Source organism: Schistocerca americana, chromosome 6 (assembly GCF_021461395.2).
Source record: "Schistocerca americana isolate TAMUIC-IGC-003095 chromosome 6, iqSchAmer2.1, whole genome shotgun sequence".
Classification (NCBI taxonomy): domain Eukaryota; kingdom Metazoa; phylum Arthropoda; class Insecta; order Orthoptera; family Acrididae; genus Schistocerca; species Schistocerca americana.
Genome location: NC_060124.1, coordinates 8,391,980 through 8,411,239, shown reverse-complemented (window position 1 = coordinate 8,411,239; position 19,260 = coordinate 8,391,980). Strand labels below are relative to the sequence as shown.

General features: G+C 38.8%; 1 protein-coding gene across 8 annotated transcripts in view; it reads right to left on the bottom strand.

The window, feature by feature from the left end:
- Nucleotides 1-4,206: 4,206 nt before the first annotated feature.
- LOC124619641 (ATPase family protein 2 homolog) overlaps nucleotides 4,207-19,260 on the bottom strand; it is a 77,264-nt gene continuing 62,210 nt past the window's right edge. For all 8 annotated transcript variants that reach the window (XM_047146164.1, XM_047146166.1, XM_047146167.1 and 5 more), the window contains exons 9-11: nucleotides 15,132-15,299; nucleotides 8,652-8,821; nucleotides 4,207-4,518 (exon numbers count right to left, since the gene is read on the bottom strand). In XM_047146164.1, the coding sequence (XP_047002120.1) occupies nucleotides 8,663-8,821; nucleotides 15,132-15,299 (327 nt within the window). In that variant the 3' untranslated portion in view covers nucleotides 4,207-4,518; nucleotides 8,652-8,662. The remainder of the gene's footprint in view (nucleotides 4,519-8,651; nucleotides 8,822-15,131; nucleotides 15,300-19,260) is intronic.

Sequence of the window (19,260 nt, the reverse complement as noted above, 5' to 3'; positions counted from 1 at the left end):
TCCATACTGCTGCCATACGAACAAAATACAAGTGTACGTAATTTCAGACTGGCTGTGAGATTGGATTCAAGAGTTTCTAGCAAACAGAACACAGTATGTCATTCTCAATGGAGAGAAACCTTCAGACATAAAAATAACCTCGTGTACACCCCAAGGAGTGTGATGGGACCATTACATTTCACAACAAAGACATATGACCTAGTGCATAACATCAGAAGTTCCATGAGGCTGTTTGCGGATGATGGTGTTGTATACAGAGAAGTCACAATGCTAGGAGAGTGTAGGGAAATACAACATGATCTGCAGAAGATGGATGCTTGGTGAAGGTATTGGCAGGTGACCCTCACCTCAAACAAATGTAACATACTGTGCACAAACTGGCAAAAAGACCCATCTTTGTATTATTACACAATTGCGGAATAATCACTGGAATCTGCCATATCCATGAAATATCTAGCAGTATGCATACGGGGTGATTTACAGTAGAATGACCACATAAAACTAATCACAAGCTTTAGCCCTCGTCACCAGTTTTGTAAACCCTCATCACCAGTTCTCCAAAGGTCTCACCAGTATTGCAGTGGAGGCTGAGTTTCCACTGTTGTTACAGTAGGCTGAGTTTGTGAGTTGGTGAAACAGTTTCTGGTGCAGTACACCACAATGACAATTTTGCCCTGCCACTGTTACACAGCTATATCCCACCAAGGTCAAGTAATAGGACAGGAGAACGAATGTTCTACAACACTCCCAACAAATTAGTAACAAAGACACACAAATGAGTTAAAAAGGTTTACTTATCTTTGTGAGTTGTTGAATAATGAAGTCTTCAACACTGCATGTAATGTAACACAAAGAAGGCCCTCAATGTCTAACTGCAAATAATCATACATAAAGTTCACAGTACCTAGCAATCCAATTCACAACAACTGTCTGTTCACTTTGAAGAGTTCACTTAATGACATTCGCTGTCGAAGTCAGCCCTGGATGATGACCTCTAACCAAGTGGGCAAGAGCTGCTCTTCTATCTTCCTAGTAGGATTTATCCGTTGTAGTCCAGTCATTGGCAGACTGTACTCAGCCAGCTATCGGCTGAGGCGAAGTCAATATCTGCATTCTCAGCATCACCCATGGCACTGGTGGAACTCACGCAATTGGACAGTCCCTATGGCACTGGCACCAGCTCGCATCTTTGTGCCTGTGGTGCTTTTGCCCTGGCTGTGTCTTTTTCAGATGACACAGCAGCAAGTAAGGCAGGTTCATTGGAAGAGGCCTCAGGACATTTAGTCCACCCACAGAGGAGATACCTTATGAAACCTTCATTCGACAAATAATGCTCGACAGTCTGGGATCCTTACCATGTAGCACTAATAAAGGAAATAGAGAAGATTTGAAGAATTGCAGCATGTTTCATTCTGCATTAGTGTGTGGTTTACTGTTAAAATTTCGAGCACATACATCCCTTGAAGAGTCAAGCAATATATTGCTTCCTGCTGTGTATATCTCGAGAAAAGTTCATGAACATATAATCAGAGAGATTCCAGCTCACACAGAAGCTTAACTACAATCATTTTTCCCATGAAATATTTGCAAATGGAAAAGGAAAAGGTGGAAGTGACTGAGGTACAGAAAGTACCCTCCCACTGGAGATGGCTTGGCAGAGCGAAGACACAGATGTACGACTTAGTCCATAAGAATACCGTGTATGAATCACAAGGTTCCAATTTCATGTTCTGGTTCAGCACTCTGTTTTAAACTACCAGGAAATTATAAAACAGCACAAACTTTGCAAAAGAATGAAAGATTTTTTTGTGGGTTATCTAGTTTTGTGGAAAGAACAAGCCACAAGATAATAAAACAAAAGTGAAGGAAGTGATACATTACGATGGACATGAGCCTGGGATACTTAGTGGCAACATAGTATTACCCACAGACGGCATGAACTGAATGAACAACATTCAGGAGAACGGCATACCAATGGGCTGGCTAAATGAAAGAAGATGAGCTAAGAGAACTTTCTATATCATGCATAAAACAGGAGACTGCCAAATGATTGCCTCACTGCAATCCTAAAAATTCAGCAAGCAATGAATATCAGTCTAATTTCTCACATTTGGACAAAAGTGGTGGATTACTAGAATAGAGGACTGAATCAGTCTTAGTTAAAGACTCGATTCATTTAAGGAAAGAATGTGTAACCAGAAATTTGACTCTAGTGGTGGCAAACATCTTCAAGAGAATGATAACAGAAGAGAAAGAGATGCGTGTGTTTTACTGATTCGTTTGTCATTGACAGAAGAGACAATAAGATCATTCTCATTCTTGGTCTGTGACAAAAAGTAAATATTGTGTGTACTGCGGGACAGAGATAAATTGACAGCGGCTCCATTACGCTATGGGGAACATCCACATGGGCACCCATGGGTTCAGTGGAGTTCGTGTAAGGCACCATTTGTTTTGTTTTAGGGTGCAAGAACAACTAAGGTTACGAGCCCATGTCAAAACTGTGAAACACGAAAACAAAGAGAGGAGTTAAAAACGACTACAGATCATTCCCAATTGATGGAATAGAAGACAGCTAAAAACAGGGGCACAAAGAAAGATCTATAAAATACGCCATATTGAAACAGAGGTCCAGAACTAAAATTTAAATGGCCTTTGCCATATTGCTACGATGGATAAAAAGTAAAATGTGGTCGATAGCCCACGCGTTGTTTGCTAAATGGCCAATGACTCAGACGGCAGACCCAAGTGGGAATGTAAATGGTTAAAAAATGGGCATTCCATCAAGAAATGCAAGGCACCATGATGGCCAAGGAGTATTTTACACTGGCTTCAGACCACATACACCACTTCATGACAATCATGTTTGCCAACGGCAGTGGCATTTTTCAACAAGATAATGTGCCATGTCACAAGGCCAGGAGTGTGATGGAGTGGTTCGAGAAACACATTGGCAATTTCCAACTGATGTGCTGGCCCCCAACTCACCAGACCAGAACCCTACTGAACATGTCTGGGATGTGATTGAATGTGGTGTCAGAGTTCATCACCCCCTCCCCAGAATGTACAGGAAATAGGTGCCTTGCATGTGCAGATGTGGTGTCAACTCCATCCACCAAGGCCTCATTGCTTCCATGCCATAACACATCGCCACCGTTATCCACGCCAAAGGTGGACATATTGCCTATTACGTAAAGTTAAAAATAATGAAAACATTCAATTCTGAAAGACTACAGCAGATAGGGCAGTAATAAGTAAAAGAATTACAAAAGAGACAGAAATGCGGAAGAAACTTCAAATAACTGAACAAAAAAGTATAAAGATTTTTTAGTTTTAAATTTGACAAGTGTTAACACATTTAAATTAAATAAATTCTGTGGAAGGAAGGTGTAGGTATATTACAAATGAGACACATAATTATGTTAAATTGAAAATCAAAATACAATGGTTGATTTAATTAGTACTATATGAACAACAAAACATGTAGATTGCAGAAAATGGTGTCAACAGATATTTTATTAGTGTACAACAAATTACAATGACAAATGTTAAAATGTCTTTACATCTACCTCCTAAATACAGTCATAGGTGGTACTAACAGGCTTAAACAGCACCAAACAAGTAAACGAAAAAGCTTGAAACTATGTCTTCAGTGCATACAAAGCACTTTAAATTGACTGCTGGAGCAGGTAACCAGAGTCATACCAGTGTCACTTTGTACATGTTTTGTGCTAAACTTTAACACGCATATTATTTGAACTTGATACGCACACTCTAGACAACTCCACAAAGGAAGGAAGGTTACTGTTCATGATGAGAGCCTCAGAGATGAAGCACAAGCTCAGGATGAAGAAGGAAACTGGCCATGTTCTTTTGAAACTAACCATTTCAACATCTGCCTTAAGAGTTAAAACCTATATTTCAATGATTTGATAGGGATTTGAACAGTCATTCTACTGAAGGGAAGTCAAGTGCCTTACCACAGTGCCATGTTGCTTCGGAGAGAGAACTCCAGCAATAATACAGAGAGTAATATTGGTACCCTCAACAGGCATGAGAGCTTTGTCAGCTATCAGGAAACTATACAAATTCAAACTGAAGCAGTATAGCAGTAATAACTACACCGCAATTTTTTTATAAGAAAGACTCAACATATCTTTATTTAGCTCCAACCGCAGAACAGGCAATTAATCATTTAACAAGCAGTAATAACATTAAAATATCTTTATTTTTATTTTACAATCTTATGCACAATCAACATTTTCTTTTTTTCTTCAAAAATTTAATAGATGTGTTATGCTGACTTTGATGCTTCTTCAAACTCCTAAACAAATTTAAATGATTAGAATCTTGAGAAGAAATATAACCCACTAACTGCAATGCACAAAATATAACAAACAATATCTTTCACTCAAAATTGTTGTTTCTTAATCCTCTGTTTGATTCAATGTTTATCTTCCTTCACATATCTTGCATCATTTACCAAGTCTCTGACTGTATGCAGTAGTTTCTCCAAACCTTGAAAACAAAATATTAAAGAAATCTGCTCTTTAAAAGTTTCTTGGTAAAAGAAAAAGTGAAGATGTGCCAAAATGAAATTGATAATGGTGAGTATGAAGACAGACCCTCTCCCACTCGAGCATGTGTACTAACAATCATCAATCCAGTTTCATGTGACAAAATCATTGTGCAAAACATTCTTGTTTCACTTGTCACTTCATATCTACGTAAAATCTCAGGACTTCAGTGAAATCATCTATAGTCTTCATCAGGAACAAGTGATGAAGACACTGGAGGATTTCATCAAAAGCTTGAGAATTTACCCAGATATAACACAAGTAAACCGACAATGTTTTATACAATCACTAACCCACTTTTTCATCCACACAACAAAATTTAAATGCTATTTTTGGGTATAGAACAAATTAAATCACACACTATGTGGTTCCTACAATACAGTAAAACACTTAGAAAATATAAGATAAATGAATATATCTTGGTATATAAAATTTCATTAATAAAAATGAAAATTCAATACAGAAAACTGTTAAAATCCTAGGGAGACAGAAAGACTGAATAGTGCTTACCTACAGGAGCAAACGTTCACAAAACTGCCAACAGAAACACACAAAAATAGATCAAAACACTGCTGCACCCCCCCCCCCCCCCCCCCACGGGGGCAGTGGGAGCAGAGTAAGGCACTCAAAACAAAGGGTAAGAGGGATCACATGTTATTTCCTAGTGACACAATACCGGCAGTACAAAGCTTTAAGTAAGTTGAGAAAGTTTATACTCCGCACAGTGAGAGAAGAGTTCTGACAGTTGAAGTGGCATTGGCACATGTGCTTTGCACATCCATGACGGACAACCAGACCGAGAGATTTTGTTTATGGTACTATTGCAACGCCATAGTGGTAGGTGACCCCCGGTTTCAGTCATTTTGTGAGTTTCTTGCCGTGAGAGTAGAAAATGGCTTCCTGTAGTGCAGAGAAGAGGACTTTTGAAAATGGAGCTATGCTGAAATCTTTAGTGTGCAAATTTATATACAGATTATGTGTTTAGTTTGAAAGGGGCAGGGACAATGGTGGGTCTTTGATACCAGTGCCTAAAATGATTGTCAGGGTGGTAGAGCCATTGAACATCTCTACAGCGCCAGTTAATAAGAGGGTCACAAACCAAAAAGAGGTTGCCAACTCAGATTGAAGTCCGATTATTGTGACACCTGGAAAGTTAAGAAAGAGATAGTGTCATGTGACTGAAACAGACAACTTTGACGAAAGTGATATCAGCAACATAGATATGCATACTAGAAGTGGAAGGAGTACCCGACACTTAAAATGTTGATGGTGTCACTGTTGGATAGCAGTTTGTTTACACGCAGAATGACAAGTTCCTCCATTGTAAAAAAAAAAAAAAAAAAAAAAAAAAAACACTTGCCCTCCAGTGGTTCTCAGTACGAAAGGTACTAATGGAATGCAGAGACACTGTAGCAAGGAGATGTTATTTCCTGTGCGAGTTGCTAGCAGTGAATCCGGAGAATGTAAGATGGGTTGTTGAAACATGGGTCAATGCGCATCATGCACGATACATCATGTGGACAGATGACATGTGCCAAGAGACTATGAGTGAGTCAGCTGTTATGGAGGGGTGACTAATTCTTGTTCATGCTGGCTCCACAAACAGTTTTGTTCCTGGTGCTATGGTAATGTTTCAATAAAAAAAATATAAATAAAAAAAAGAGAAAGAAAGGCAAAAACACGTCGATTGCCAAGAGGAAATGAACACAGATATATTCAAAGACTGGTTCGTTACTTGCTTGCTACCAAATGTCATTTCTGTTAGTGTTTTTGTAATGAACTCCATACCATTTGTACAATTAAATAAGGTACCAATGGCTGCTGCAAGGAGAGATAAAATAGTTAGATGGTTGAAAGACAATAAAACATGCTTTGAACACAATATGTGAAAAGTGGAACTTCTGGAAGTAGTGAAATGATACAAGCCACAGAAGATGCAGTGTGTAGCTGATACATTAGCAGAGAACAACAGCCATAAAGTTATATCTCTTCCACTGTACCAACGCCACTGAACTTGCCCAATTAAAAGCAGATGTCATGGAGCGAAATAAAACCTTTATGTTGCAGAGACAGAGAGGCTGCTAAATGAGGCTGTCACACAAATAATGTCAGAAAATTAAGATAATTTCACAAATCACATGTGGAAAGAGATTTCAAGCTTTAACACAAAAGGCGTAACAGAAGAATTCGTACAAAATTTTGTAATTTCTTTATCATACGATGACGACAGCAGCAGAAAAAGTATTGTAGTCTGTGTGTTTGTGACAATAGATGATCAATCTGATGACAATGCTCTTGTGGTTTCTGTTCTCCCACATGTAAAATTAAGATAACATCTTTATTCGATATTTTACATGTAACATTTGTACATTTTTCTGTACCTGTATTGTTGAATATATATTTGTGAGTGTTTGTGTAAAGAGGCAAACACTGCTAGGGGATGAGAAAAAACTTGTGATAAAGAAACACATCATTCAGTAGCATGCTGCCAACAAGAAAGCTGTAATGAATTCTGTGGCATTGTTAGGCTCTGAAGTTATGGCTGCCATGGGGCTGAATGGCAGGAGGGGACGGTCAATCACCCCACTCCCTGCCCCACCAATCACTTGCCCACTGCACTACCACATCAAATACCGGCAACTGTGCTACCAGCTGTCTGAGCTCTTCGCTTGCCATATGGAGTGTAGATGACATTAGATGCAGAAGGTGAATATAAGGGCAATCAAAAAGTTTCTGTTTGAGGGCACTGCTGCAGCATTATGCGATGTGGCATGACTCTGATGCTGGTGTGTAAGAACCAACACATAGGCAAGGGATTAGTGTGGCATTTGTGCCTTTCTGACTTGTGTCGAAACAGTCAAGCACCCACCCTGCAGTCCTGATCTCTCCCCATGCACTTACGGTGCCTTCGGTCCCTTAAACAAGGCTGTGAAGAGACGACGATTCTTGTTGGATGAGGCTGTGCAGCAGGTATTTACGGACTTCTTAACACTGCAGGACACGGTGTTTCACCAAACAGGCATCTTCAATCTGGAGTGTCGGTGGAATGATTGGCTCAATGCTCATGGTGATTTTGCCTGATTGGCAAATAGATTCTGAACTCTACAGCCTTTGAATGGAAATATTTTGATTGCCCATTACATAAAGGTTGAATTACAGTACAGTACAAGGTTTTAATTTTTTGAGGAGTTTCATATTAGTATATACTCTGCTGCAGAGTGAAAGTTTTTACGATTTCTGAGTCTCTAAATCCATTTCTGCCACTCTTCTGTACAAATAATCTCTTAATCATGAACATATGAGATCTGCACCTACTTACACTTTTAAGAGTCTTTTGAAATTTCAGAAATGGTGTTATAATTACCTCCTTTCATTATTCACATTCTTGGCCTGATGGTAAGTAACTCTTATAAAGAAAAATTCCTTCTCTCTACTGAAGATCCATTATTCGGAAGTTTAGGTTACTAATGTCATAGGGACAAGAATCGTGAGTGTTGAGTGGCAATGGCAATGGCAGCCAATATAAAAGAGAGACCCAGTCAGTAGTGTACGCCTAAGTAAAAATGACCCAGTGTAATATCAGTGCACAGAATAGCAAGAAAATGTTGCCCTCAGTGGAGAATGTAATTTGATACCTGCAGAAATAGCTACAACAGACGAGTACTGCACGCAAACGAAACTTCTGAACAGTACTTCCTGGAGATGGCACAGTAATCAAATAGTAGACTGTAATCTCCTTTTCAAAACTCTTTATTTTCAGTATCAGGTGGTAGCATACTCTCAACAAACAAAAACTCACAGAAACAATTACACTGAATACCTAAAGTGCCCTCAGATAATAGATGAGAAGACTAATTGGAGCAAAGTATCTAGGCCTTTAAAATGTTATGTAGATACAATCAAATATGAAACATTTAACTTTTGCAAATGGATAGAAATTGTCTGTCATAAAGTAAATGCACTACAGACTAAAAGAAAAACTAGTGCAAAATGGCAACTTGTCTCATTTCTTACAAACTGTTAAACAATTTAATTGTTTTAATTTGAGTTTCATATTTAGACTTCACTACTTACCTCTCATTCAATCAACTTTGTAGATATGTTTCATAGAGCTTCAAGAGCGACGGAGGAGTTCTAGGTGTGACTATCTGAAGAGCCGCCTGGAAATGTTTATGTGCAACGACATCTGTTTCCAAATCATCTTCTAGAGCTTTAAGTGCTGCCTCATGGCACACTGCAAGAACCTGTGAGAATAATTTTAAAGATATTTATTCAAAGGTTTTGTAGTTCATGCATTTAACTGTTGTGGCTATCATTTGTTTCCTGTGTATCTTATTTACAACAACAAAATGCACTTTGAAAAAAAAATAGTGGATTGGAAATTGGTTAATTTGCCTCATAATCCAGTGCACTACAATATGACTAGTGGTGACATGTATTTTGAACTTATTCTTTTAATAAATGAAACACACGCATGGATAAAATAAGTTTTGTGTTAATCCCAAAAAAAAAAAAAAAAAAAAAAACCAAACCTGTGTGTGACAGAAATTCTAACCTGTAAAATGGTAACTATACACTGATGAACTAGCTATTATGGACACTGGCTTAACAGCATAGTGGTCCACACAATGCGGCAGTGATTTTGCATGGCATGGATTTGACAACTTCTTGGTAGGTTTCCAGAGGTACGTGGCACCAGATGCCTGCACAAGACCATGCAGTTCCCACAAATTATGGCTTGGAGGTTCGTGGGTGCAGAGATGCCGCCCAGTTGTATTTCAGGTTCAGATCAGGCAAATTTGGTGGCCAAGACATCAACGTGAGTCCACTAACATGCTCCTTAAACCACTGTAGCATGATTCTAGCCTTTTGATATGGGCAGTTACCCTGCTGGAAGAGGACGCTATTCCCAGGAAAGACATCCAGCATGAAGGGATGCAGGTGGTCCAGAACTATGTTCAGGGACCATAAAAATTTGCATTTTGTTATAAATGCAAAACAGATGTGAATTCTGCCTCGCAATGCAAAAATGTGAAATTACTTAACAGACACTATCTTGTAGTCAACTGTATCCAGATGAACCATTTTATCAGAAATAGTTTGAAATAGCTTTATTTTGTGCATATGAATGTAAAAAACGTAACCAATTTTCAGTTACTGTATTGCACATCATCTGGCAAAGCCCAGTTTAGAAAGATAATGTGGATAAGATTCTGTTTGCAAAATAAAAGGTATATGAACACAACGACATACCAATGCACTTCATGATCTGGTGCCATGCCAATAGTGAGCAGCTGAATGGCCTATTTAAGATAAAAGCTGCATAATCCAATATACGTAGTATCAGCTGTGGGGCCTAACATTTTATAATACAGAAACACGTATGTTTATTCACTAGCTAAAGCTCAAAATATGGTAATGTGCGCACTTTTAACATGGAAAATTAGGTGAGACAGATGTTTTGAATTGTGGTTGCATCGAATACTGCTAGAGGGCAGCCCTGAACTATGTCATTAACAATACTCTGCTAATCTCAACAAACAACTGCACAGTAACTGTTTCCGAGGGCTTTGTGTTGTGAATTGCTCGTTTCCTTTTCTTATTTTGAAATAAGTGAAGCAACTAATCGTGGTCCACCACAGAGTTCAATTACAACTCTTTCAACACCAGAAGAGATCGACGAACCCTGTGACAATGTGTCATTTCTGCTATAGGTTGCTGCCCTACAAAAGGAAGGTGGAGTTTGTTTCCCCACACCACTCATCTCCCTCTGGTGGTCAAAATTCTAATTTATTTATGCTCATGGCCATCTGCCACTTTAGCCTACAGTGACCACACTATAGCAATTGGAAAACAAAACCTGTAATGTTTTTTCAACTGCATAGAAATTCTAACGTTAAAATAGAGTTACCCCCATTTTGTTCTACTTCTACACCAACTATCTTGTCAATTCTATCTGTAGCATAGTCAAGCACGGGTCACTTGGCTACGAATGCCCATGAAAAGTCAAACTATCAGTTTGTAGATTTTGTAATCACTGAATTAGGCAGGAAAAGAAAAATGATGTCCAAAACACCTTAAATCAGAGATGCTTTTAGTTCACTGGTGGGAAAATGTTACTGCTTTTTGACAGAACAGTCATTTTTGAAAGCTAAGATACAGCCAAAAGAAGAAAACAAAGGCCATTTTGGAAAAAAAAAGCTGTTGAAGTTTTCGCAAAAGCAAACTTTCCAGTCAAAGAGATCCCAATCAGCACTTTTTTCTAACAGCCAATTTCAAAAAAGTAAGGCTTTGTTTATCTTCACTTTTAAATTTGTAAGTCTAGTCAGAAAGAGAGAGAGAGAGAGAGAGAGAGAGAGACAGGCAAATTTTGACAAAAATATATGCAAATATTGCAAAAGATAGCTGTGAATTTTGTCAAAAATGGATGCTACATTTTCCGGTCCCTAATTATATCCAAAGCCCACAGTTATCATGGTGCCTTCAATTACCATGAAAACCCCCATAGCACAACACAGCCCCCCATTGGCATGTGTGCACAGCATTGACCATGCTTGAAGCTACCATTTGCCTGAATTATGGGCATATATGGACTTGACCATTGTTCTGCTGTAACAAGAAACATGAACCATGGACCTTGCCGTTGGTGGGGAGGCTTGCGTGCCTCAGCGATACAGATAGCCATACCGTAGGTGCAACCACAACGGAGGGGTATCTGTTGAGAGGCCAGACAAACGTGTGGTTCCTGAAGAGGGGCAGCAGCCTTTTCAGTAGTTGCAAGGGCAACAGTCTGGATGATTGACTGATCTGGCCTTGTAACAATAACCAAAACGGCCTTGCTGTGCTGGTACTGCGAACGGCTGAAAGCAAGGGGAAACTACAGCCGTAATTTTTCCCGAGGGCATGCAGCTTTACTGTATGATTACATGATGATGGCGTCCTCTTGGGTAAAATATTCCGGAGGTAAAATAGTCCCCCATTCGGATCTCCGGGCGGGGACTACTCAAGAGGATGTCGTTATCAGGAGAAAGAAAACTGGCGTTCTACGGATCGGAGCGTGGAATGTCAGATCCCTTAATCGGGCAGGTAGGTTAGAAAATTTAAAAAGGGAAATGGATAGGTTGAAGTTAGATATAGTGGGAATTAGTGAAGTTCGGTGGCAGGAGGAACAAGACTTCTGGTCAGGTGACTACAGGGTTATAAACACAAAGTCAAATAGGGGTAATGCAGGAGTAGGTTTAATAATGAATAGGAAAATAGGAATGCGGGTAAGCTACTACAAACAGCATAGTGAACGCATTATTGTGGCCAAGATAGATACGAAGCCCACAACTACTACAGTAGTACAAGTTTATATGCCAACTAGCTCTGCAGATGACGAAGAAATTGAAGAAATGTATGATGAAATAAAAGAAATTATTCAGATTGTGAAGGGAGACGAAAATTTAATAGTCATGGGTGACTGGAATTCGAGTGTAGGAAAAGGGAGAGAAGGAAACATAGCAGGTGAATATGGATTGGGGGGAAGGAATGAAAGAGGAAGCCGCCTTGTAGAATTTTGCACAGAGCACAACTTAATCATAGCTAACACTTCGTTCAAGAATAATAAAAGAAGGCTGTATACCTGGAAGAATCCTGGAGATACTAAAAGGTATCAGATAGATTATATAATGGTAAGACAGAGATTTAGGAACCAGGTTTTAAATTGTAAGACATTTCCAGGGGCAGATGTGGACTCTGACCACAATCTATTGCTTATGACCTGTAGATTAAAACTGAAGAAACTGCAAAAAGGTGGGAATTTAAGGAGATGGGACTTGGATAAACTAAAAGAACCAGAGGTTGTACAGAGATTCAGGGAGAGCATAAGGGAGCAATTGACAGGAATGGGGGAAATAAATACAGTAGAAGAAGAATGGGTAGCTTTGAGGGATGAAGTAGTGAAGACAGCAGAGGATCAAGTAGGTAAAAAGACGAGGGCTAGTAGAAATCCTTGGGTAACAGAAGAAATATTGAATTTAATTGATGAAAGGAGAAAATATAAAAATGCAGTAAGTGAAACAGGCAAAAAGGAATACAAACGTCTCAAAAATGAGATCGACAGGAAGTGCAAAATGGCTAAGCAGGGATGGCTAGAGGACAAATGTAAGGATGTAGAGGCCTATCTCACTAGGGGTAAGATAGATACCGCCTACAGGAAAATTAAAGAGACCTTTGGAGATAAGAGAACGACTTATATGAATATCAAGAGCTCAGATGGAAACCCAGTTCTAAGCAAAGAAGGGAAAGCAGAAAGGTGGAAGGAGTATATAGAGGGTCTATACAAGGGCGATGTACTTGAGGACAATATTATGGAAATGGAAGAGGATGTAGATGAAGATGAAATGGGAGATATGATACTGCGTGAAGAGTTTGACAGAGCACTGAAAGACCTGAGTCGAAATAAGGCCCCCGGAGTAGACAATATTCCATTGGAACTACTGACGGCCGTGGGAGAGCCAGTCCTGACAAAACTTTACCATCTGGTGAGCAAGATGTATGAAACAGGCGAAATACCCTCAGACTTCAAGAAGAATATAATAATTCCAATCCCAAAGAAAGCAGGTGTTGACAGATGTGAAAATTACCGAACTATCAGCTTAATAAGTCACAGCTGCAAAATACTAACACGAATTCTTTACAGACGAATGGAAAAACTAGTAGAAGCCAACCTCGGGGAAGATCAGTTTGGATTCCGTAGAAACACTGGAACACATGAGGCAATACTGACCTTACGACTTATCTTAGAAGAAAGATTAAGGAAAGGCAAACCTACGTTTCTAGCATTTGTAGACTTAGAGAAAGCTTTTGACAATGTTGACTGGAATACTCTCTTTCAAATTCTAAAGGTGGCAGGGGTAAAATACAGGGAGCGAAAGGCTATTTACAATTTGTACAGAAACCAGATGGCAGTTATAAGAGTCGAGGGACATGAAAGGGAAGCAGTGGTTGGGAAGGGAGTAAGACAGGGTTGTAGCCTCTCCCCGATGTTGTTCAATCTGTATATTGAGCAAGCAGTAAAGGAAACAAAAGAAAAATTTGGAGTAGGTATTAAAATCCATGGAGAAGAAATAAAAACTTTGAGGTTCGCCGATGACATTGTAATTCTGTCAGAGACAGCAAAGGACTTGGAAGAGCAGTTGAATGGAATGGACAGTGTCTTGAAAGGAGGATATAAGATGAACATCAACAAAAGCAAAACAAGGATAATGGAATGTAGTCTAGTTAAGTCGGGTGATGCTGAGGGAATTAGATTAGGAAATGAGGCACTTAAAGTAGTAAAGGAGTTTTGCTATTTGGGGAGCAAAATAACTGATGATGGTCGAAGTAGAGAGGATATAAAATGTAGGCTGGCAATGGCAAGGAAAGCGTTTCTGAAGAAGAGAAATTTGTTAACATCCAGTATTGATTTAAGTGTCAGGAAGTCATTTCTGAAAGTATTTGTATGGAGTGTAGCCATGTATGGAAGTGAAACATGGACGATAAATAGTTTGGACAAGAATAGAATAGAAGCTTTTGAAATGTGGTGCTACAGAAGAATGCTGAAGATTAAATGGGTAGATCACATAACTAATGAGGAAGTATTGAATAGGATTGGGGAGAAGAGAAGTTTGTGGCACAACTTGACCAGAAGAAGGGATCGGTTGGTAGGACATGTTCTGAGGCATCAAGGGATCACCAATTTAGTATTGGAGGGCAGCGTGGAGGGTAAAAATCGTAGAGGGAGACCAAGAGATGAATACACTAAGCAGATTCAGAAGGCTGTAGGTTGCAGTAGGTACTGGGAGATTAAAAAGCTTGCACAGGATAGATTAGCATGGAGAGCTGCATCAAACCAGTCTCAGGACTGAAGACCACAACAACAACAACATGAACTTGACCATTGTTCTGCTGTAACAAGAAATATTATTTATTGGACAAGGTGACAGGTTTCCACTGATCCACAGTACAATTTAATCCTGTGCCCACTGCTATTGTAACAGACAATGTCATTGGGTCAACATAAGAACACATAGGAGTCACCTGCTGCGGGCTGTCATGTTCAACAATGTGCAGTGAACAGTGTGTGCTCCAAAACACTTGTACTTGCATCAGTGCTGTACTCCGTCGCCACATCTGCCACTGTTACAGAGTGAGTAATTGTCTGACAACCTCGTTCTGTGATGAGGTTTGCACATCCAACACCTGGCCAACTACTCATGGTTTTATTGTTGTCGAGCCACTTTCCTTAGATGCTCACAACAGCAGCATGCAAACAGCCAACCCGCTTTCCAAGATGCTGGTTCCCAGGTGCCAGACTATAACAGTCTGTCCCCCCAAAATTGGTCATCTCAGTGGATTTCCCCATTTACAGCATGTATCATCAGTAGAACAAATCCCCTTCCATTTCTGCTTCATTTAAATACTTTCCTTAATGTCTTATGTGCCTGCAACACCACTAGGCTGTATTCAGTCTTTTGTGGACAGTTAGCATAGTGTTGTGGCTTATCAGTGTATATGGGCGTGCATTATTACCTCAGCTCCAGAATATCCTTCAGTGCTTTGAACAAGTTCTTCAACATTTACATCGGAGGCAACTGGTGTTCGACGTCCAAGTTGAAGCATGAATATCTCACGCCGAGTGTCAGCATCAGGCAGTGGAACATAAATAATACGATCGAGACGTCCAGGACGCAAGAGAGCCTACAGTCAGACATCAAGATATTAAGTACTATTGAATAAATGGAAGTGATACAGTACAGTTGTTGCAGAAATAATGGGAAAATCATAAATTAATTTTTTAAATATATTTGTTTTTAACATAATACTAAATTCTCATCTTCACACATTTTAAATCACACAGGCTCCCCATAATATTTTCTCCAGCAGTCACTTTATGCTTGGCAACACTGTTTGTCATATAAAAATAACAACAACAACAATAACAATCATAATAATATCTACATACGCTGTATTTCCAAGTCTACTGCATCTAAGTACTAGGTACAAACTTTATACATATGAATTGGAGCATATCTGAATTAGAAAAAATAACCTATCTTCAGGTTTTTAACCGCCTTTGGGACTTTTTCCGCATACTACGTCCCGATTACTGCAATTATCTCCTTGTGAGGAACACAATAGTTAAAAAGAAAAGACAAATATATCCACATCTATAGCTGAAATCAAGTTTGTTTCATTAGTAAATTAGGTGATACCAAAGACTTGTCCTATGTCATTTTGGTAGAAATTGTGCTAATTGTCTACAAAACATAAAACTCATGAGAGTAAAACTCACATGTGTTTCTATTCAAGGATAATCCTGTACAGCTTAAGTGAAGTGCAGGAGTAGGTCTTTTCTGGAACTACTTGTAAATGACTATGTCTTGATTAACACAAATAATGTTATAATTTTTATTATTGGTTCGCTAAAGTGTGCTTTTCCTACAGTTGGATTTTTTTCAAGATGCGCTATGAAGGCATGCGGTTAGAGATGGGAACCAAAATCGTACATCAAGCAGATGAACACCCACAGGTGCGAACAGCTTCACAACACATAACAGTTTACAATACTGAGTATAGCTATGTTCGGATCATTAAACTGAAGAGGTGTGGAGTGTTATGCTTTTGAAATTGATAGAGAATGACAAAGACAATCTTGCTGAGAGCACAAAGCAGTAATTAATTAATTACAAATCATTACAGTGTAAACAGTGGAAGCAGATATTCTCAAATTAATTAATTAACATATTAACCTACCACAATTTTTGGACTACAGCACATGCACCCTCATAACAGCCGGGTCATTTTGTGACTTGACTGGTACATCATACTGCAATGTTTTGACACCTGTAACAATGCTATTCTCAGAGTGAGGTGAACTTCCTGCCATGATTTAGCATTTATTTGCACCACAAGATGAAGATGTGCATTAAATTCTTAGTCAGTGATTAACACCAACAATACGAGAAGCTCATTCACTATTATATGATCTTGTAGATTGGTGTGGACAGAATGCACAGGCAGGTCCAAGAATTAGTCTCAGGTACTATGATACACACTTATGTTATTCCACTAGTAAACACAATGTAACAAAACTTTCTTCAGTGATAATTCATCAGATGGGAAGCACCCTTGAGGACAAAATTAACACTCTGAAATTACTTGAACCACCTAAATATAGAAGAATGACAAAAACATTTAGTCAGTTATAAGGAGGCCACTAGTTGAATGTGTTCTCTAAACCATGCTACAACCTGCCATTTTTCACATATATACATAATGGCAAGAGGTGAAAGAAATAAATGATGGAACAAACCCCAAGAGGATTAAAGCCTGGGCCTCTAGATTTGTGGAATGACATCCACCAGGTCACACTGAGGGTGGGGAAAGTGGTGTTGGCAGTGGGGGACACTATATAGATTTTATGTGAACAGTTGGCTCAAACAGATAATATCCCCCCCATGTCCTGAACATGAAGTTTCAAGAACAGATAATAACATTGGGGATTAAAGCCTGGGCCTCTAGATTTGTGGCATGACATCCACCAGGTCACACTGAGGGTGGGGAAAGTGGTGTTGGCAGTGGGGGACACTATATAGATTTTATGTGAACAGTTGGCTCAAACAGATAATATCCCCCCCCATGTCCTGAACATGAAGTTTCAAGAACAGATAATAACATTGGGGATTAAAGCCTGGGCCTCTAGATTTGTGGCATGACATCCACCAGGTCACACTGAGGGTGGGGAAAGTGGTGTTGGCAGTGGGGGACACTATATAGATTTTATGTGAACAGTTGGCTCAAACAGATAATATCCCCCCATGTCCTGAACATGAAGTTTCAAGAACAGATAATAACATTGTTTTCTTACAATGGGTAGGCATAATATTAAAACATTTAACATTATAGTGGAATGCCTTGAATGGAATGCAAACAATGTAGTGAGTAAAGCTAACAACTGACTGTTACGCATACAAGCAGGTAGTGTAGCACTATACACCAGACAGGTCACAGGCCCAAAATAATGACGTATGGGATTATTTTTTGGGGTGCACCTCATCAAACTGAGCAAAATCAAGTAATGCAAGTGTTAGTATAATCTGGCTTCTGGAACAAATTCACAGCAGTAATCAATCATTGTAATTAAGTGGTGTAAAATGTTATTTTTCTTGATGTGTGGCTACAAATAGCCTATGAGTTACATAATATGCATTTCATTGAACTGAACATTTTTTTTTTTTTTTTTTTTTTTGACAAGTTATGTATTACCTTTTACATGAAAACATGTTTAAGATTTTTTCTACCCACAGCCTTGAGGACCATTTCGCTTGGATCTATGAAAGGTACATTAGCATATGTGCCTTTCTTTGTAATTATTTATTGTTTATTCTTGTTTTTCTGACATGTTTTACATCCTGGATGATCTCCTCATTATGGATCTACTGGAACGGAAAGTACATCTAATCTAATCTATGTTGTTACATATCATCATCGTTATCACCACCACCACCACCACCACCAACACAGTTGTCATAAACTTTACTCCAATTACGTGAATCCATGTTGCATCTGAATATTTTCTATCATCATCTACCCACTTCCCATTATCTCATCACCTCAGTCTCTTATTGGCTCTTGGAAGCTTGAAAAGCACTTCATAATAGCAATAATTATTCCGCACCAAGGTGCTGCCTGATCCATTATTTTGTTTTCCTGTCTCTCCAGGTTATTTCCGATAAGTATCTCTCTGTTGCTTGATGAGCTACTTCAGTTTTCAAAAGGTTCTCTCATTACAAGTGCATTTCTCACTGCCATCACTTAAAATTAACAACACACTTTAATTGTAAGCCTTCCTTTTTACAGTGTTCATTGTAGTTTAATTTATCCTTATTGTGAATGATTTTCAAACCTACTTTTAAATTTGCACTAGGCAGTTTTTCTACTCATTGTTGTTGTATATCTGCACCAGAGGCAAACTTCTGAGAAATTCCTTGTGTGCAGTAGTTTTTAGGGATATTAATCCTTTTTAAGCTTTATTACAATTCCAAATTTGACTACTCTGGTGAAGTACAATGCATGCTGCAGCATTGATATGCAAATTCTTCAAGATACTAGCATTAAGTTAAATCAATGCTTTGTTCCTTGGGTCCTGTCAGTAGAGATTTCATTTATGAATCTCAAACAAAGGGACAATTCATATTCATTCCTACATTCTACAATTTAATTCACAATATTCAAATGGTGCTTTTCAGTTCTACAGCCAGCTTGCTGCTTTGCTTGATGACAATCTAATGTTTTTTTCTATGTGGTTGGCAATAATTTTAGTGAATATGTTGCACATACCAGAAAGCTGACTAATAAGTCTACAGAATTTTATGTCATTTCAGTTTCTTTTGCTATGAAGGACAATAAGTACAATATTGTTCCAGTTTTTGGGCAATCCTCTTTCCCCCCCCCCCCCCCCCCCCCCCACAGGAATTCTGCAAACAATTTTGTAATTTTGTTCTGTACAACTTTTCCTACAACTTAAATAACTGAAGCACCAGGTGCCTTCGCTTCCTTCCTTTGGCTTTGTACCTCTACATCTCTTCCAGTACTAAACTGAGAATGTCATTATTTTCAAGATAAATTATGTATGTTTCTTTTTCATCTTTTGCACAAT